At 40.6% G+C, this 22284-nt stretch overlaps 1 protein-coding gene across 1 annotated transcript in view; it reads right to left on the minus strand.

Moving 5' to 3' along the window:
• Positions 1-22284, minus strand: part of EPG5 (ectopic P-granules 5 autophagy tethering factor) — a 444533-nt gene that overhangs the window by 371021 nt on the left and 51228 nt on the right. The window contains 14 exon segments of the mRNA XM_075488778.1: positions 1489-3116; positions 5054-5168; positions 6131-6346; positions 7871-8090; positions 8922-9167; positions 11476-11617; positions 11756-11965; positions 14696-14881; positions 15607-15782; positions 19514-19617; positions 20551-20626; positions 21302-21438; positions 21440-21501; positions 21621-21781. Coding sequence (XP_075344893.1) covers positions 2925-3116; positions 5054-5168; positions 6131-6346; positions 7871-8090; positions 8922-9167; positions 11476-11617; positions 11756-11965; positions 14696-14881; positions 15607-15782; positions 19514-19617; positions 20551-20626; positions 21302-21438; positions 21440-21501; positions 21621-21781 — 2243 coding nt within the window. The 3' untranslated portion in view covers positions 1489-2924.

The following is a 22284-nucleotide window of genomic DNA, read 5'->3' on the forward strand; positions in this document are numbered from 1 at the left end:
ATTATCCAAAAGGCACACTTGTTATTAAGTAGCTGACATTCCAATTTCATCTCTTTCCACTGCAATCTACAACGCTAAAAACACAAATCTGTGTTTTCCTCTGAGATTACCTGGTTACATTTATGATGTGAAAGAGAACACTGCAGTTTGGGGTAGGAGGGAGGGTGGGAGATGCTGAGAACATGAAAGTCTTTCCAGTAAAGCTAGAAGAAACAAAGTCAATCTGTTGGGCACCATTTGGAGAATGAGACTCCAAGCCCTGGAGCGCACATTTGTGACAGAGAACTGCCAGTGGATCTGTTAGTTCATAAAACTGCTCCCCTGTATTTGAGGAAAGCACAGGTTCAGACTTCTACCACTCTGAGAAGCCAGCAGATTGGTTTGTGGGTAACATGTACATCAAAAATAGCAGCTCACTGTGAATTCTCCCTATTTCTTAGGGCCTACCATAGTATTATTCAGAGAGTACTTTAACCATGATAAAACAAATCATTTTCATCACAATTATTAGATCAAGAAATGGGAAAAAAGTCAACAGCATAATTTCTATTACATTTTAAGCAGCAAGTTATTAAAGAAGCTGTTTCAGTGGTCAAGACAAACGGACATCATGATGATGGTGTCAACGGCGTTTGCTGACAGCAGTGATCCCAGCCTGGTATGGCCCTGCTCACCAGCAAAGCCCTCAGCAATAATGTTGTACCACCAGCACTGGAGGCATAGTTTTCCCCTACTTCCCTCCACACCACCAGCCTTCCCCTCATTTGGGATAAATACCAAATTCCACAGTCTGGGTCAGTTGTGAGTGCTGAAAGACCTGAACCAGTGCATCATCCTACAGTCACATTATCAGAGGTTTGGGGAATTTTGCCAGGATAGAGAAATGTTATTTCTGCCATTACACAGATGAGCTTTCTCTTGGGTTCTGGGCACAAGAACAGGCTGTTGTATCCCATACATGTTAAATCCAGGATGTCAAAGAGAAGAGTCTCCAAATCTCCATCAACTGAGCAGCTACATGGCATTCCCCCATCATACTTTCATCTCCAAGAACAATTATTTATTACCTGATGTGGATTCTTCCAGCAACTTGAAAATATCATGGCGTTTGTCACAAGTTACTTGCTTTTTCATTTTTATTTTGTATGGTCTTTGCAGACATAGCATGTTATAAATACAACATTTGTAAAAACTCAACAGCTGAAACAATACCTCATTTTAAAAGTGTATGTCAAACACATATTTTGGACTTTTTCCACATTTTTATGTAACTGATCAATAACATTGAATCTAATGAAACCAGTGCTTTTAAGTCTTTGGGGGGAAAAAAAAAGCAGCAGAATGTATTCTTCCAGACGTGAATTTTCCAAAAGAGTCTGTTAAAAAACATGCTGCATTGATATCTGGTTAATATACAGAGGGATGTACGTATGTATATATGTGTGTGTGTGTATATATATATATATATATATATATATATACACACACACACATACATATTTATAGGCTTGCAGATAGAGCAAAGAACTAAGACCACATAAAGATGAAGGTGATCTAATGACCCAGCTGGCATAGTTAGCAGAATCTGTCCAGAAGAAAAAGGTGATTTGTTCTCCAGCACCATAACCACAGTTAAGAGCAACACTTCAAAGCATTATTGACCAGACAGTAGGTAGCACATTTCCTTCCCCTAGTAACCAGAACTAATGTTTTAACATGTAACCATGTTCTAAACATAAAGGCACAATTAATGGAGGAAGAAAAGAAGTGATCATTATTCCTTCATAGAGGTGTACAGATTGGGACTGCAGGACCTTAGGCCACCTCAAATAGATCAAAGGGACAACGTTAGGCAAACAACTGGGGAAACTCGCCTTCTGCTTTCCCTGAACAAAGGTGCATCTTATGATCAGACAAGGCAACAAAACCAGTGATCATTCAGCTGAAACAATAGATTTACAGGCTCATGGTTCATGCTTTGGCAATAGAATTTTAACAAGTGATCACCAAATTTAATACAAGATAAATACCTTTTCAGTGTCATCTAAAATCCTGTTGTGCCATGCCTAGCTAGGAAGAAAAGAATAAACTTAAGTGGTGGGTGTCCACTTGTTAAAACAGTATTTCCTAAACAACCAGACTTTCAGAAATAAGGAATCCTATCTAACATGAACATAACTGACTGTTCCCCTCCCAGACACCGGAGATCCAGAAAATCTGTCTCTGGATTTAAGTCACCTGACTTAAAAAGAACTTGGCTAGAAGTGACTTGCATTTAATCAAGCAATATAGATGCACACTAATATTTAGAAAAAAGGAAAAACCAAAGTTCTTTAGTTCAAATTTTAGTTTGTATTTACAGAAGTGGAAGAAGATTGTAGGCATGCCTTTCAACTACAGATTTCTGTGGGATAGCAAAAAAAGAAAGAGTCAAAATTTAAAATACTATCTTTCCAAATACAGCAACTTCACAAGTCTCCAAACACACGCTCACATAAGATTTACAGGTATCGTGGTTAAGAAAGTCAAAACCTCTTTTATACACAATCCTCCACTCACTTTGAACTGTCCTGAGTGATGACACATTGGAAAATAAAAAAAGGCACAAAGCAAAAGCTTAAGACGCTACAGGATGAACTTTGCTGTCTGATGATTTGTACATCTGTCCTCAGGTACCCTCCTCTTAGATGTGCACCATACACAAGAAGATATTCAAGTTTTTTCAGTCAACAAAAACTGAGCAATTCCACAGGCCTACAAGTCAAAAGAAAAGAGAAAAATCCTTAAAGAGGAGAAAACTTGCCAGTGTGCAGTTCCCATTCACATTTCTGACTTAAAGTGGAACTCTGAAAGGTAAAAATTCCTTGTGCAATAACAACATTAAACGTAAACCAGAGTAAGCAACATTGGATGATTCTGCAAGCTCAGTGCTGCCATCGTATGCTGTCCAAATAACGCACTTCTGGGTACAGAGTGTTAATAAGGAGAGCCAAGAGATTATTGCCATCTCGAAGACAATGTTCTGGATGCTTGATGAACTGAGAAGCCTGGGAGAGCTGCTCCTGATAATCCATATATTGTTTGTTTGATGCCATAGATTCAAGAGCATTCAGTGCCTATAGATACAAGAGAAAATTCTATTAGCTGTGTGTACTTCAGTCCATAACAAACCAGTTCATGAGCCACCACATGCACAATTCCACTAGAAGATCCTTATCTACTAGAGAACCCAGAGTATTTCGGAAAAAAACATTTGTAAAATACAAAATCACATAACAGTGTTTCAAGTCAACTCATAGTTTTCAAGCTATTCTCTCCCTGAGATCAACACAACTGTTCTATCAAGGCTTGCTAGGATTCTGTAACCCAAATATTGTCAAAATATTTACTTCATGAACTCAAGACATGGTTTCAAGGAAATTACACCAAACTACAAACTGCAACACACTTAACTATTCATTTCAGGTTGTTCTTACGAGCATCTTTGACTTTCATAAAAGTATTATTTTGCTCCTATTAATAATATTACAGCGACAATGTCAAGTTAGAAATTATATGTAAAAGAGCCTATGCTGACAGTACCAGCCAGGGCAAATGCTGGAAGTATGTCTGAACAAGTTTCATTCACTTCTTAGAGAATAGAAACAAGTTATAACAAGTAAGTTACTTTGCTTTGGTTTCTAACCAACTCCTTCCTCTTCTCATGCACTTGCTGAAACAATAACATGGTCAGTGCACATACTAAAGGAATGTTTATTTGTCATAGGGCTTTGTCCTGGTTTCGGCTGGGATAGAGTTAATTTTCTTCCTAGTAGCCGGTATAGTGCTGTGCTTTGGATTTTAGTATAAGAATAATATTGATAACATGCTGATGTTTTGGCTGTCGCTAAGCGGTGTTTACATTGGTCAAGGACTTCCCCCCCCCCCCCCCTTCAGCTCCCCATGCTCTGCCAGGTGCCCAAGAAATGGGAGGGGGCACAGCCAGGATAGTTGATCCAAAATGACCAAAGGACTATTCCATACCATATGATGTCATGCCCAGTATATAAACTGGGGGGGAGTTGGCCGGGGGGGTAGCGATCACTGCTCGGGGACTGGCTGGCTGTCGGTCGGCGGGTGGTGAGCGGTTGTATCATTTTTTTTTTTAATATATTTTTTCCCCTTTTTTCCCTGCCTTGGGTTTTGTTCCTCTCTCTCTCTCTCGTTGTTTTTTCCCTCTCATTATAATTCATTATTATTATTACTATTATTTTGTTCCAATTATTAAACTGTTCTTATCTCAACCCACGAGTTTTCTTACTTTAGCTCTTCCGATTCTCTCCCCCATCCCACCAGGGGGGGAAGTGAGCGAGCGGCTGCGTGGTGCTTAGCTGCCGGCTGGGGCTAAACCACGACAGGCTTTTAAGTCATGATCTCACATAAACAAATGTTAGTATGAATGTAGTCCTGCTTTATCACTGAAAAGCAGGGCAATCACTGCAGCATTGTTTTTCCCTGTTTGTTTTAAATTCCTTCTGCCTGTTATGTTCCAAAGTTTCTGAACTCAGTTTACAGATGCAAGTTCATCTGCACGTTTTCAGTGTATAATATTAGAAACTGATGCCTTCATTATGAATACAGAAGGCTGTATAAACGGTTTTACTTGCATTCAACCTAGGATCACTTTAGGTTAGGGCTCAGACACACAGTCCTGCTACCAGAGTTCAGCAAACTCGCATCATCACCTGGCCTACGCTGTACCTGCCTTGTCTCTGACAAATTCCAAGATGGTATTTTGACGTATAGCAAAATAGTACACAAGTTTGTGATACATGCCCTTCCCCGAGAAGACAAATGAGAGCAACAAGCTATTTCTGAAATTCGGAATTTAGAACCAGACGTAAAGCAGTAGCAAAAAAAGATTGAGGGAATTCAGCGCCAAATAAAATCAACAAGTTGAGTGTAAGATTTAGCTTGAAGCAATGCTTGCAGTGACTCTTCTAAGCCTCAGACCACAAACTGAGCAAGCACGCAAAGAGGGCATGTCAAGAAGCCAGCAACTGGCGCACGCTACCTGCTGGGCCTTCTGCAACAGCTTTGGCTCTGACCCCGCTTTCAGACAGACTTGACTCTCTGCAGGAATCTGCACCAAGAAGACGGCAAACAAACTACGGGCAACCACCCGAAACCTTGCATAGGGAAAAGCACAGAGAGAGAGGTGGTATCAAATTTGCAAGTCCTCAACAGATAAACTAGAAGTTCTATCCCGTGAGATCTCTCTTGCATGAGGAACATAGTAAAGGCTTTACAGGAACTTTTTCAATATATTAGAAAAAAATAAATCACTTTAATAGTATATCATACATACTAGAGGATAAGATAATACCGTACATATAAAATGTTACATCTGTTCCAAGCTTAGCTGCAGCCTTGAGGCCACATATGAAATACTCCTCCATTTCACAGCCTTTGAAACATCCACATCAGCCAAATCAAGGGATGAGTTGAACAAGACTAAGATTTCAGAACAATTTTAACAGGATTGCATCCCAGGTGGTCTTTATAAACATACAGTTATGTTTAGGTACTGTGTTGAATTAGTGTTCCACAAACATTTACATATTTTTTTTTCTCGGCATTCTTTCCATAGCAAACTTGATTTTAATACCTAACAACCAAACTTGGTGTCTCTCTTTAGAAGGTAAAGTGAATAACAAGCAAGCACATATTTCTTTGAGCTTCTCTTAACATTTCCAACACCTCAAGGTTAAGATGGAAAAGGCAACATGCATGTGATTATACAGAATTCTTGAGGTCAACTAGAAGTCTTCTACAGACTAGGTGAAAGTATTTTCCTCTAACAAACAGTCTCTCTACAAACTTCACTGGAGATGGACATTAAGCCAGAATCACAACTGCATTTTCTTTCCTTTTCCAGCACAAACTTCGCAGAAGTTCATATTCACTTCTTAACCAGATTAAAACACTCGGTACATTTTTTTCTGTGATGGACCCAAACAAATTTATAGATTTGGGGACAGCATGGATTCAGAACATCTTTTGACATTGCACTGTGCAGTCTGGATCCAGGCTGCAGCTTTTTTAACATGACGACTCAAATCAATTAATTTACCACACCTTCAACCCTTACCTGGGTGACAAAGGAGACCTCCTGCCTAGCCAAAAAGCACGAAATATTTCAGAACTCAGTCTCTCCTCAGCCAGCTGACTCCGCCTGCCCTGGATTGACAGCAGTGTCCGAACCACAGATTCGATCAGAATGGTGTCATCTTGCTCCATCTGAATCAAGGATAACTGCATGGCTTTATGCCACCAAAGAAACAGCTTTGCCTCTTCCTTTGCTGAGCTTTAGGTAAGATTTAAAGAATAAAATAAAACAAAATATAAATTAAAAAAAAAATTTAAAAAAAGTCAGATGCATATGTTAAGAAGTTTGTATCTCTCCTCATTAGGCTCATGAGGAATTCAGATGGTTAATTAATGACAGCTAATCTTACTATATAAGGACAGCATAACTATACTACCCCACTAGTTATTATACTGCTGTAACTGCTATTGCTATGGATTTGATGCAGACATCAGCTAGCAGGTTTTAAGGGCCTGTAGGAGGAAAAAGAACAATACTTCCTTTTAAGCTTTACAACTGAGAATAAATTATATTGCAGCCATAAGTGGATTTAAACTTGTCTAAGACTTGGTATAAAAAGAATGAAGCTGTACCTCTCCCTTTTTTTTTTTTTCTTTACTTACAAATAAAACACTTCAGGAAGCACTAGCTGTTGTTTCCACAATAATTTAGACTTTTAATATGATCTTCTAGGAAAGGAAACATTGAAGTTTTTTGTTGAGCAAAGCACAAAATGAAGTTCCCCCTATGATATTTTTCATCTTTCCCCAAACAGTTTGCAGTTTAACTTAACAAGCTCAGATTTTCCACATAAAGCATCAGCACAAGTTTCCTGCATCAGACTATCCTCACATTACTCCGCCCAGTCATTTCCCATCCCAGGCACCCTCAGCTTTGATGTTTAGAGCAAGGTTTAATTTACTGCGTATGGTGGCTTTGCTGTCTCCCTCACACTTTGGCAATCAAATTACTATGGTACCTACAAAAGTGAAAGTATTCTTTGAATTTCAAGAAACAGTGGGAACATCCATTTTCCCAAAATGTTCTTTCACATCAAATATGAACATTATCAACATTAATATGGAAAAATATTCACCACATTTGCTAAATTCTGGCAATTTCAGCAGCAACTGTAAATACAGTTGTTACATATTTTAAGTACAAAGTATTATCATTTTAACCCCAAAGCTATCCATCCTTTCCCACCAGAACCCTGTTATCTAGTAAGTTGTTTTACAGCAGTAAGAGGCCACTAACTCTGGGCGCCCCACCAGATTCACTGGGTTCAGATTTGGTTCAGAGCTGCTGACAGTCCCCATTGAGCAGCTTTGAACACCAGGTCTCTCAGAGTGTCAAACTGAATATTTAGCACATAACTCATCCCACCTAGTGGATTCTGGAAAGTGGAACCCACAGTGATTTAGGGTTTGCTTAAAGTAATTTTTAACTGAGCACAAATCCGGGCTGCCATTGCAATCAAGCTTCTCTGACTGAAAACAGACCAAAACTGCACCAGAAGTGTTCAAGTAAATAAAACTCCCTCTTCTGTTTAACCACAACAACTATTAGTGTTGGCACTGGGGTTGGGCAGACTCCATAATAGTGGATATAGAAGGATTGGCCATTTCATCCAGCAGCCTGGTGAAGTTAACCTAATTAACCTGGCTACCTAATTATACTGGCTATACAGCCTATAGCCTTATTTAAAAGTCAAGGCATGTTCAGAAGCCTTGAGTTTTGTACCTTGGGTACACTTGCTCCAGCCATTTGCTGATGGTTAGGAGGATCTTCATTTAATTGGTAAGAGTTTGGTCAGTGTTTAGGTATTGCAGCAGGTAGACATACAGGGTCAAGTAGCTTCCTAAAGACAGACACTCCTGCAGAAATTCTTCCATGGTTAGCGCAGGAACTTGGAGGGAAGCAAGTATAGGGCCCCAGCCTAAATCCTGGTGGTGAGGACAATCTATAAAGAAAGCAAAAGAACAGAACAAAGAGCGTGTGAGAAAGCAGCACTTAGTAAAACCTAAGAACTAGAACTACTTCACTGTGTTCCTATAAGTTACAGAATTTGGGCTGGTTTAGCTGTTTTCCAGGTGGTCAGTTTGTCATGCAACTCTGATGGAGAGAAAAGAACAACTCCACTATCATAGGGCACCTCCTTGAGGTCAAGGAGAGATATTTTCCCAGCATTCAGTCAGGATTAAATTTGAAAATTTTAGAAATTGAATTTTAAGTATTTCCTTCAGGTGTACTGAAATTTGATCACACAGAATGTGGAAGAAATCAAAATGTAGTTCCACAAGGATTACATAAACAGAAAAAAAAAACCCCACACCACAGAATTTCAGAGTTTTACCAATCAAGAGTATTTTTTTTCTTAAATTAGCCTACAGAACACTAGAGGAGGAGACAAATACCTGTTTTGTTCTCTTGGGATGATTCTTTTTTTAAAAAGTCCTCCCCTTTAGCTGGAAAAGTGGTAACCATTACACAAAGCAAATCAGTTTCCACAGAGTCAAGTATAGTTCTTAAGAAAATACGCAATTAAAGCAGTTGAAAAATCCAAACCACAACGGCCTAACTTTTCTACATCTAGTTACTACAGCACATATATGTGTGACAGTTGGAAGCCATCAGATACAAAGAAAGGAGCTCTGATTATGGCAACCAGATTAAAATCCAGTTCCAGTACTGGGCAGTGTGAAGTTATAAGGATTCCAGATGATTTGTATTTCATGGGCATCCAAGATTGATCAAAGTTTGAGACAAGCAGCAGCAGAAGACAGGCTCCTACCTTCATTGAAGTAAGCAGTGATACAGGCTTCTGTTGTCTCTGCCATGTGTCGCACAGAAGCCAGGCTCTGACACGATGCTGTGAAAAGGGGCACTGCTAGCAAGCCATGCACTTTGCTGTCAATCCACTTCCGTAAGCTCCCCCATAGTGACTCAACTGTTGTAACGCTAGAATTGTTCATCATCATCAGCGTTTCTGTAAAGAGACTGCTGAGGGCCATATGATGTGTTTGCAGATCCATGTCCGAAAGTCAGAAATAAGAGAACCATTTCAGTAAATAGAGACTAGAACCCAAATTCAACTTCACCACTGAACACTTTCTGTAGATACTGGGGAAAAGCCTCTTGCTCATTACACACCTCAATTCCTTGTCTGTACTTACAAAATTGCAGTAAGACATCTGTTCCTCACAGTCTCTTCCCTTGATGAGATAGGTCATCATTCATTAAACAGAGAGACAGCTGATAAGACTGTACAGCAGAGTACACTGGAGCCCATCTTTCACCTAGGATCTTTTACCATGACTACAGTGCAAATAAATTGAATGATAAAGCACATTTACAGTCTCTGAGAAAACTTGGGTATTAAAAACACAGTTTAAAGCACAGCTTCGAGTGAAACAACCACGATTTTAGATTATTAAATTTGAAATATGACCGAGATGAGCCCTGAAATGTTGCAATCCCCTCATGCATTTCCAGGATTCTAGATTTCCTGCTAATCCCAGTGTTCAGCCCCAGAATATTTTTTTGAAACCATCTCAAGGCATTACCTGAACACGTTATCATGGGCCACCTGTAACAGTACCCTCAAAGTACAAACGTTTCCTGCGCTTGGCTCTTACAAGTCTAACTACAGAGTAGACCTCTGCACATACTGATGGAAAAAAGCCACCATTGTTATATAAGAAAATTTTCAAGCAACATCAGGCATCGTAGAAGGAAAAACTTCAACTGGTTATGAAGAAAAAGTTGTGCACAAAGAGGGATTAATCACTGGAAAAACATCGCCCAAAGAGGTTGAGACTTCCACACTTGCAGATATTTGGAAGCTCATCAGACAAGGCCCTGAACAACCTGATTTAACTTTGAAGCTAGCCCTGGTTTGAGGAGGAGGTTGGACTACAGGCCTCCAGAGGTCCCTTCCAAACTAAGATATTCTGTTTGTATCATCTACCTACTAAGGAGAAAAAAAAAAAAAAAAAAAAGCATGCCCCAAAAGTCATCTGACACAGCACAGCTCTCCAGTAAGGTAAACATCTTATCACAGCCCAAACAAGAAAGACAATGCCAGGAGGTTAACTGACTTACCTAAGGTCACAACTAGTTTTACAGCCAAGTCCCACTTCACTGGCTGCAGACCACCAAGCAGGACCACCACCTGACACCAGGGCCCACCAGATCCCCTGGCACAAGTCCTGGTGCAGCGCCCATGCAAGAAGCCCAGCTTTCTCCTCTCCAGCTGTTGTCAACAGAAGGTGCTGCCCCAGGGGCTCTTCTGAAAACCTCCACCAGCCCCTTCCAAACCTCACAGAGAAGCTAAATCTGATACACACCACCACTTTCCTGCTGCTCCGCATCAGTGATCCTCCTGCACTCCACAGCCTAGTTGAGCAACATGGAGCATTCTCTCTTTCAGTCCTTTAACACATACAAGCATGTACCAGGGGTTCATGAAACAGAGCTGCTCCTCTTACACTGGAGCTCCTGTCTCCTCCAAAATTTCTCAGCTACAAGGAGTGTCAGCAGCAACAGGCAAGCCTTCACTTCTCTTCAAGTCACACAGAGTTTTACTGACTATGGGGCTGTCCTACAGAGCTTCCCCAAGTAGCAATACAAGTACTGAGAGACAGTTATCACTCTCTCAGATTTTCAGACACTTTCTGTTCACTCTTGCTAGCACACCTGTGTGGGTCATGGACAGGAAGAGACACGACTCCTGACAAGTATTTCTGCGTAGTACGGCGAGACGACTGATTTAACCTGAAGTTTTAGTTTGATAGAGGAAGCTCAGGATAGTATAGTACTAAAATTGAGATCAATATAAATGCTGTGGGTGTGGACACACCATACTACTAGTGTACATCAATATAATTCCCCTTCTTCAATATAGTCAGTTTTCCCAATTGCACAACAGTTTAGAACCCTTTCTTAGAACCCAATCCCTCAGGACCAAGAGAGTGTATTTGTGTCATCCTTCCTTTTAAAAAAGATGCAAATGCCAAATAAAAATTAAAAAAGATTTAAAAAACTAGACAAAGAAAAGAATCCCTCAAGCTCCTGTATATCGGTCAGTTTTACTCACAACATAACCCCTGTTTTTTCTGTTGGTTCTGTCACTCTTGACAGCTCTACGGGGTAACGTTCATAATTTTGTTTTGTGCTAATATACCACCTATATATACATTACTAAAGCAACATGCCCTGCTGCCCATAAGGGAGACATTACAGTAATGCAAGTAATTACATAGTCACACATGTTCAAAAATCCACGCAGTACAATAAAGGATCTTGACAGCTTTAAAGTTATTTGCCACTTCTTTAACACAAACTTGGAAGATTAAAGATGACTACATCATCTAGCAACTTGGACATTTCTTGTTCCAAAACTGCAAGAGTAATCTTTCCATTTTGTTCTAAGGTGCTGAGAAATTGAACCACCTGGCAAATGTATGCTCAGCACTTCAGTGTTGCATCCTGTTAATCAAAACTTAAATCAATTCGAAAAAAAATCATGCCTAGAACTCTTTCCACACTCCATACATAATATACAAAAGGAGAACATTGCAAATGAAAAGAACAGCTCAGAGACACTGCAAAACCAGTTCAACTTACAAGGTGGATGTGACTATCCGAAGATGCACCAAAGCCTGCTGAGATTTTCAGGAGCTTCACTATCAGTTCAGCTGCAGCATCCTTAGCAAGGATAACAGAAGGAGGGTAGTAACTGTTGCAGTAGCTGATTATGCTTTGATAAGATGAAATGCCCACAAGCTGCCAAGGAATGGAGCTGGTCTGTCCAAGAAGATTTATGAATGGCAATTCCTGAAGATTTAAAGACATCAGTCTAAGCTCCACCTTCTTTGCTGTTTTAAATTAATATTCACAGTACTCAATATTGGAAGGAAGCCCAGACTCCAAAATTTGAAGGAGACGGAACAGAAACCCCACAGAAATAGATGACCACTGGGAGTCTGGCTGAAAAGCTGCTCCTCATTCAAGCAGCAAGCCAACACATGTATGTCATCTCTAGCATTCACATAACAGTACTCAGACTGCTGCAGCAGCTCTAACCAAGCACGAAAGTCAGTGAGACATTAAAATTTGACATGTAAACATGTAAAGACAGCTAGAAAGAAATGGAGACCCTACAAGGTAAAGTCACTGCAGTAGATGTTTAAAAAAGGTATTAAAAAATTATTAAAAAAATAATTTAAGTTCACAGTAGAACCAGGGACAGAAGCTGGGTCCCTCAATTTTCCATTATAAGTACTCCTCAAGTGCTTATTCTCATAAATACCATCCTGAACAGTACAGCAGCCTACAGTGTCCACAACTCACACAGGCAGTGCAAGTATGCAGATGGAAAAGTCTCTCCTGTCTACAAGCAGCAGAGTCTAGCCTCAGCTACCGCCATTCTCCTCTCACGGGTTCATATACATCTGCAATACAAAAGGGCACCCCCTGGACACTGAGAAGCACCAAATTTCTACATGTTATAGAATGAACAAATACTGGAATTGTGTTGATGGCCAACACAACCTAAAGATTTTAAGGATCCAAGAACTAACCCAAATTAGAGTACATTAACAAAAATGTGACACTGGTACATCAAGTACTTCCCAAGTTGCTTACGCACTGGAACATAGGGCTGAGAAAGTTTGAGATTTAGGTCAAGGTGTCACAGGAGCATTCTGGGAGGTAAAAAGCAAGTGACAGTGCATCAGTTTAACACATTGCTGGAGGCTAGGAGGGAATTCCTGAGGCTGACTCATACAATGTACAAACAGGTATCTTTTGAGGCTTGAGAAGCTTCTGATAAGCAAATACATTCACGTCAAAGCACATGAACTGTGAACTCTAGTAATTTTCCTAAGCTGGAATACAATGCTGATCAAAGGCTACTGATGACATCTTGACAGAGCATCATGTAATGCCTCAGAGGAAATGGAAAACAGAAGATGCTGCAAGTGGGAGAAAGCTGGCAAATGTGAAATGGGACTTCTTGAAGATTACCCAGCCTCTCTGGAAGAGTCCTCCAGAAGCAATGGACTGAATCAGACTGTGCTAAATTTACCCACACAGAGCTCTTGGCAAAAGCAGGGTTTGGAAAGTTCATCCCATTTCTCTTCCCTACTCCAACAATTCAGAAATACTGGAATGCAACCATAAAATGGGAAAAGCGCTGAGAAATCAGAGATTATCAAATCCCCCTTCAGAGCAAGGGAACAAGAAAACTCAACTAAGATTCAACAGAAAGTAATCTGTACCCAGTAACTCGTCAGAAGCAGACAGTGACAAGCTTCTTAAAGATATATCTGGTCTTCAAGATGTTGTAACATCATTGTGACTTGTCATCACATCTTATGGAGTTAGGAGGGGAGCATTTCATGGTAAGAAATAAATGTTTGCAAAAGCAGTTCTGAGTAAGGACTGAACAACACTTATTTATAACTCCTGAGAAAACATGTTCAAGCAGACAAATATTTTCTTTTTAGACAGCTATGAAAAAAACTACGCTCAGATCAAGTGCTGCTCCTAACCTCACAGGGACTAATCCCGTTGCTGAGTTGTGCTTAACGCAACCAACTTGAAGTATGACCAGTACTGAAGATCAAGTTGGAAAACATCACGAACATGCACAATAAGAGACAGAGCCAGGCATAAGCTTTTCATAAATTAATGATTCCTTACCATCCCTCCACACATTCATGTTTGCCACTCAGAAAAAAGAAGCAAGGCACAGCGGAGATTTACATGACTGGCCGTGACAGAATAAACGTGACTCAGTGAGCCTCCCAATTCTTCTCACAGCACTACAGGTGCTACAAGCATGAATGCCACAGTCAATGCTGCTCCTGTGCTCACAGTGGACTGCCTGAATCAAAGTGGGCTGACGCCAGACACCCTTTTCACTCAGGCTGTCAGAAAAAGCTTCACCTTAAGTTATATATAATATTGTGCATATATATATATGCATACATGTATTATAGGTGCATATGTAAATTCTTGCTAATACTACCTCTACTTTGCATGTGCTTTTAACTAAGGCTCTCCAAAACCAGGAAAGAGAAAAGGAAACAGACATTTTAATGAAGAGCTGGCCTAAGAGACAAGAAAGATATACTATGCAGCATCCCGTACTTAACTGTGGAAACAACTGCACAGTAGTTTTACATAACAATTTTTTTTTTAAACACTAATGAAACTATAACATATATATTTGTTCTTTCCAAAACCCAGAGAATCATTTTGTAACTCCAGGAAACTGTCTGTATTTATTTGCCTACACTTTACAACAACACTACTGAATCACAGCACCTACAGAAGCTTCTTAAAACAAACAGCAGCTCTTCTTTTCTCACAGAAGTTATACAAAATGCCTCACATAAGGATTTAGTCTTGGCCATCTCTAGAACACTATTTGGGGTATTTTACCTAGGCACTTCTGAGATAATCATTCTGCAAGTCAGAAAGTCGTCACAGCCTGTGTCCTTGCTAGCAAAGGGTGATTCTTCTTCTAAGACAGACAGGTATAAACCTTTTCAAAATTACCTCTTTGCCTATAAGTTGTTCCTCCTTTGCCAACAGGACCATCATATACAGCAAACAGACAATCATGTTGTGAGTCTGAGGATGAGGGTTGGGATTCCAGGCATCAGAGAGAACACCGACCCAGTTTATTTCACATAAAACGTAACCCAAGAATAAGAAACAACTCTTGGGGCTGCCTCTTTCAATCTAGAAATGAGAAAGGAAAAAAAAAACAGGTACATAAAACAATGTAAGATATAAATACATTCATACTTTTCAACTCCTTAGCCAACCATAAATCCACAGCAGCATTTTAGGTCGGCAGAGAAGTAGACAGACACTGCTTCTCCATCATTTTGCCCCCCACCAGAAGAGTTGCACATGTAACTTTCTAAGCCTCTCAAACAACCAGTACAGAATACCAAGCTACTGCAAACCAAAAAGAAATAATCTATTACAAACTCTTAGCTGCATGATTGCATCCATTTCTCTTAGAATGAAGAGAAATTAAGAAACTCTGAGACTGTTTAGAACTGCATGAAGAACTCATCCCAAACAGATAAAGCAGTAAATCCTGGAGCATTTCCACACTTATATGCAGGTTTACATTGTCTCAGACAACTTGGAAGTGAGAACAACATGGCAATAATAAAATATATTAACTCTAAATACATATTAAATATATATGTAATAAATGAGACATTCAGATAGAGCAATGACAGATTACAAAGACTGCCAGCTTTACAGCTCCCTACAACTTTGTATAAGACTCAATAGCACTCCTTCACAAAAATCAATCACAAAATGAGCAGCTGTGAATACTACAATAAGCTTTAAAAGTTTACTTGCTAAAGAACTGTCTCCAGTTCTGCAGTTATTTTCAAGGGCAACACTGATTATGAACTTAATTCAACAGATGCCAATGTACTCACTTTCAAGAACTCTTCCATAAGCATCTGGTCTGGATGCATTTCCTTCCATGGAAGCCGTCTGAACTCAGTATGCAAAGTATAAAGAATAAACTCAGGCATTTTGGGGGCTGTGCAACACTCACAGTAGTGCATTAGATGTGACCAGAGTGCCCCACGGTAGCTTGGCAACAGCTTATCTAATTCAGCTATTTTCTTTGAATATAACAACAAAAAAAATTCAGGGAAAGCTTGATTACAGAAGAAAGTCCAATTCTGAAGATGAAAAACCATAAATGCAAGTTACACTAAAATACATTCGTCAAAAAAGAAAAAAAAAAAAAAGCACACAAACTTTTAGATTTTTTTTCTCCAAATCAACAAGTGGGGAAGCTTATGATTAGTTGGAAGCCATTGTACATCAGGAAAACTATGATATGGTGGCCATCACGGAAACGTGGTGGGGTGACTCGCACAACTGGAGTGCGGCGATGGATGGCTATAAACTCTTCAGGACGGATAGGCGAGGCAGGAGAGGTGGTGGGGTAGCCCTGTACGTCAGGGAGAGTCTGGATAGTTTAGAGCTCGATGATGGTGATGATAGGGTGGAGTGTCTATGGGTAAGAATCAGGGGGAAGGCCAACAAGGCAGATGGTGCCAACAAGGCAGTCTGTTACAGACCCCCCAACCAGGATGAGGAGACTGACAAACTATTCTATAAGCAGCTGGGAGAAGCCTCACGATCGCTAGCCCTTGTTCTTGTGGGGGACTTCAACCTGCCAGATGTCTGCTGGAAATACAATACAGCAGAGAGGAAAGAGTCTAGGAGGTTCCTGGAGTGTGTGGCAGATAACTTCCTGACACAGCTGGTGAGTGAGCCAACTAGGGAAGGTGCCCCGCTGGACCTCTTGTTCACGAACAGAGAAGGACTTGTGAGCGATGTGATGGTTGGAGGCTGTCTTGGGCAGAGTGATCACGAAATGATAGAGTTTTTGATACGTGGAGAAGCGGTGAGGGGGGTCAGCAAAACTGCCACCTTAGACTTCCGGAGGGCAGACTTTGGCTTGTTTAGGAGACTGGTCGAGAGAGTCCCCTGGGAGGCAGCCCTTATGGGCAAAGGAGTCCAGGAAGGCTGGACATTCTTTAAGGAGGAAGTCCTAAAGGCACAAGAGCGGGCTGTCCCCAGGTGCCGAAAGACGAGCCGGCAGGGAAGAAGACTGGCCTGGCTGACTAGAGAGCTCTGGCTCGAACTCAGGAAAAAGAGGAGAGTCTACGACCTCTGGAAGAAGGGGCAGGCAACTCAGGAGGACTACAAAGGTGTAGCGAGGCTGTGCAGGGAGAAAGTTAGAAGGGCCAAAGCTGAGCTAGAGCTCAGTCTGCCTGCTGCTATAAAAGACAACAAAAAACACTTCTTCAAATACATTAGCAGCAAAAGGAGAGCTAAGGAGAATCTCCAGCCCCTAGTAGACGGGGGAGGGAACACAGTGACCAAGGATGAGGAAAAGGCTGAGGTACTTAATGCCTTCTTTGCCTCAGTCTAATAGCAGGGCCGACTGTTCTCTGGGTACCCAGACCCCTGAGTTGGAAGATAGGGACGGGGACCAGAATGGAGCCCCCATAATCCAGGGGGAAATGGTTAGTGACCTGCTGCACCACTTAGACACTCACAAGTCTATGGGGCCTGATGAGATCCACCTGAGAGTACTGAAGGAACTGGCAGATGTGCTCACCAAGCCCCTTTCCATCATTTACCAGCAGTCCTGGCTAACTGGGGAGGTCCCAATTGACTGGAGGTTAGCTAATGCGACACCCATCTTCAAGAAGGGCCGGAAGGAGGACCCAGGGAACTACAGGCCTGTCAGCCTGACCTCGGTACTGGGGAAGCTGATGGAGCAGATCATCCTGAGTGCTATCACACAGCATGTAGAGAATAACCAAGGGATCAAGCCCAGCCAGCATGGGTTCAGGAAAGGCAGGTCCTGCTTGACCAACCTGATCTCCTTCTATGACAAGGTGACCCGCCTAGTGGATGAGGGAAAGGCTGTGGATGTTGTCTATCTAGACTTCAGTAAAGCCTTTGACACGGTTTCCCACAGCATTCTCCTGGAGAAACTGGCTGCTCATGGCTTGGACGGGTGTACTCTTCACTGGGTAAAGAACTGGCTGGATGGCCGGGCCCAAAGAGTGGTGGTGAATGGAGTTTACTCCAGTTGGCGGCCGGTCACAAGCGGTGTTCCCCAGGGCTCTGTGTTGGGGCCAGTCCTGTTTAATATCTTTATCAATGATCTGGACGAAGGGATCGAGTGTACTCTCAGTAAGTTTGCAGATGACACCAAGTTGTGTGGGAGTGTTGATCTGCTGGAGGGTAGGCAGGCTCTGCAGAGGGACCTGGACAGGCTGGATGGATGGGCTGGGGTGAATTGCACGAGGTTTAACAAGGCCAAGTACAAGGTCCTGCACTTGGGCCACAACAACCCCATGCAACGCTACAGGCTTGGGGAAGAGTGGCTGGAAAGCTGCCTGGCAGAAAAGGACCTGGGGGTGTTGGTTGACAGCCGCCTGAATATGAGCCAGCAGTGTGCCCAGGTGGCCAAGAAAGCCAATGGCATCCTGGCTTGTATCAAAAATAGTGTGGCCAGCAGGACTAGGGAAGTGACTGTGCCCCTATACTCAGCACTGGTGAGGCTGCACCTCGAATACTGTGTTCACTTTTGGGCCCCCCACTGCAAGAGAGACAGCGAGGTGCTGGAGTGAGTCCAGAGAAGGGCAACGAAGCTGGTGAAGGGTCTAGAGCAGAAGTCTGATGAGGAGCGGCTGAGGGAACTGGGGTTGTTTAGCCTGGAGAAAAGGAGGCTGAGGGGAGACCTTATTGCTCTCTACAACTACCTGAAAGGAGGTTGTAGTGAGGTGGGGGTCGGTCTCTTCTCCCAGGTAACAAGTGATAGGACAAGAGGAAATGGCCTCAAGTTGCACCAGGGGAGGTTTAGACTGCATATGAGGAAATTTTTCTTCACTGAAAGGGTTATCAAGCATTGGAACAGGCTGCCCAGGGAGATGGTTGAGTCGCCATCCCTGGAGGTATTTAAAGGACGTTTGGATGAGGTGCTTAGGGACATGGTGTAGTGGTGGTTTTGGCAGTGTTAGGTTTATGGTTGGACTCGATGATCTTAAAGGTCTTTTCCAACCTATACGATTCTGTGATTCTGTGATTTTGTGCCCTTCCTTGATCTTTTGAAGAGTTGCTGGACAATAGTCTGAAGTTATAAAATACTCCTTCCATGTAGAACTTCATTGCTTTTATGTTGGGTTATTTTGGTTTTGTTTTTTGTTTGTTTGGTTGGTTTTTTTTTTTAAGAAAAAATCTTATGTATCTCAAATTTCATAAAACACACAATAATATTATTTTTAATTATTTAAGGTAAGTTTGAATCTAGTTCATCCCTAGAAGTTGTTAAGAGTTGTTGTGAAATTAATTGTTTTCCATTCTTATGTCTAACTACACATTAGGAACAATAAGCAATGCTAAATAGGAGCTCAAAATTATCAGTCCTGGAGATTAAATTACCCCCAAGACTAGCTATTGAGACACATGTATTGGTCACTGTGACATGCTACTGCATATGTTGTATGGGAACAACATAGAGACCTAGAATGAAGTCATGCAATTCTCATGACAGCTCATTTTGTTTTGCTTTCCTTCACATTAATTTTGCTATCTAACAAGTATGCATTTATCAATCCTTGCCCAGGAAAAAAGCTGTCTATTAAGGATGAAATAAAGAAATGCTCCTGGTACCACTGCAGTGATCATCTTGGCTAAAAGTTCATAACAAACAAAATCTCCTCACTTCCCGTATCTCAATCAAAAGTCTTCTTTGGTCCGATAGAACAGGAAGTGCTGCTACATTAAAACAGCGCGGACTTCACCTACCTTTAAAGCTCTCATGCAAAAGCTTGATGCAATCTGTAAACAAACAGACCATGGTGGATGCTACAGGAGTGTCGCTCTCTAACCAAGGGTAACAGGGCTGGTTACTTAAAAGTAGTAGTGAAGCAACACAAATTTCAGTGCTGAGTTACCAGACCATAAACAGACCATAAACACTTAAATGATTTAAATATTCTAAAACATAGTAAATCAATATAGTAGGTAGTACATAGTAAATCAATATAGTAAATATAGTAAATCACTGTAAGCAGTCCTTTCACTCAAACTCAACTCTTTAGAACTGCCTGTTTCTTCCTTAGAAGAGGTACATATTTTTATGTCACACTGAAGATCCATGATACCATTGAGTAAGCAGAGATTACTTGTTTGATATTTCATAACTAAATAAAATACCTAAACACAGGAATTTCTGAATGACAGCACATACCACCTGCAGTCAACATTCTAATTAAATGCTGGAGATGCACTCACAGCTCAAAAAGCTTTTGGCTTTGGAAGAAAGTAAAATTTAAGTGTATAACATTACAAATAACTCTCCATGTGAAGACAGAAGTACACAAGAGAGTAGATCATCATAGGACCGATTTGGTCCAAGGTTTCTTTACGTACCACTGGCATTTGGGGTTATATTTGTTTGACTTTTTTGTTTTGTTTTAAACTAAGGAGTTATCAGTATTATGGAAACTAAAAAAAAAAAAAACAACCTAAAATTTAAATTTGATTGCTTCCAGAACTAAGTGCAATTCATATTTTTCTCATCTCTTTTTCCTGACCAGATCTTGGTTATATTTCTTGTATCTAAAACAATTACTCAATCCAAGTCTTGGAAAATTGGACTTAAACTCATTAGTTAGTTCCATAATTGTTAAGGATATGACACAAAAATCACAGCTACTTAATGGAAGGTCACAGTACAGTCATGAATTAGAAAAAAATCAGATAACCATGATAACCATTCTTATAGGGTTCGAGTCCTTACTTGAGCAAAAACTCATTTAATTTTAAAATGCAATGTATACCTTGCATCTTCCTTATCCAAGACCGGTATCCATGGTTTAAAGAGTCCAGCAATGACTGAATACAAGGACTGCAATACTATAAGAAAATAAAACATAAAAGTTGCTTTCCCCCCCCCCTCAAGTTACTAACAGTGAACATATTACGCTTTTCCAAACTTGAATACAATGTCCTTTGCTTATTCCAACATTTAATCAGTTCTTCCTGGTCAAATAAAAATTTTAAATACAATATGCTTATTAGTAACTCTAGTTAACAATATGATTTTTTTAACAACATTCATAAGCATTTTGCATTGCTTCGATGTTTTATTAATATCACTTTAATACATCTGAGATTGGGGGGGTAATGATGAGTCACACTTTAAACCTACATATACTAAAATAAAAGGTGGTTTGGCAATTTTCTCCAAATCAAAGTCACACCATGATGAAATTAATTAGTCCCTCATTCCCAAACCTCTGCTCAGTGCAAAAGACTATTTTTCTTTGAAGAAAGTATGATCTCTTCATAAAATAATTTTAAAACAAGCTCAAATATAAACAAGCTTCCTCCAACAGGCATAAAGATGAAGCATAAAATCCCACATGGCCATGAAGTAGCATCAATATTTCCCGTCTGTATTTTCATGTTCTCATCATTGTACAAATGCAGAGTAAGAATATTTTACTGTATACTTAAATGGTCTTTAACAGAGGAAATTAGAGTAACTGAGTGCCTGTTCTTAAATAATTTGCTTTTAAGACACATTACCTGCTAGAATTCTGTTACTGCCAACAGGCTCTTAGGCTAAATTGGTAACTTTGGTGTCAATAAGTCATTTAATAAGATACTCCAGAAATGTATTCACTTCAGCCACATAAGGACTCCATTTTGAAAACAGGCCAAAAGTCCATCGAAGACAGTCGGAGTTTGCAGAAAGATGTGGAAAGCCATTCTATTGTCTCTCTAACCTGTAAAAAGAAGGAAACTATTAGTCAGCTACAGAAAGACTGCACAGCAGTGTTATTTGTCACTGGTGGGCATCTGCTTCAGCTGAAAAACATAATAAATCAACCAAAGAGGCACCCACCTGTTCTGCAGAAAGGAGAATTTTTGCAGCATCCCACAATACAGGACTTTCAGTAGAATCACTTTTTTTGAAGCTTCCCTGTTCAGTTGCTGGTGAACTACATCCCAAAGCTTTAAGTGATGCCTTCCAACAGTCAGAGCTTAGAAGCTGCTCTGATGAGCCTTAGGAGAAAGAGAAGGGAATACATTTGTGAAAATCAGGAGAAGGATATTAGTCCCTTTCTCAATAACAGTCAGAAAAGGTTGAAATTAGAGCTCCCTACTACATACAAAAATTAGGCAAGGCATGCATTTGAAAGCCCCAAGTTTAAGGGTGAGAAATATCTAATTCCCAAACATAAGTAATTTAACATTCCCTTTTGGCATCTACATGCTCTCTTCTTTAGAGAGTTTCCCAGGCACTTAGTACATCCCTGGCTACAAATACATATTAAGAGACAGTTTCTGCCTCAGCACATACAGTTTGACAGAAAGGAAGTACTTTTGTTCTCATTTTAGAGGCACAGCAGATTATAGGTAGCACCTAATGTCAACCAGGACATTTTCAGCAGATTTCAGTATCAGTCCCAGGTCTCTATAATTCCAGTTCTCAGTTTGACATTGAAGGGTGCTCAAGAACAAGGATGCTGCATTAAAGACTGTGGCATAATTATAATTAATAAGTG

Source organism: Mycteria americana, assembly GCF_035582795.1.
Source record: "Mycteria americana isolate JAX WOST 10 ecotype Jacksonville Zoo and Gardens chromosome Z unlocalized genomic scaffold, USCA_MyAme_1.0 Scaffold_18, whole genome shotgun sequence".
Lineage (NCBI taxonomy): Eukaryota > Metazoa > Chordata > Aves > Ciconiiformes > Ciconiidae > Mycteria > Mycteria americana.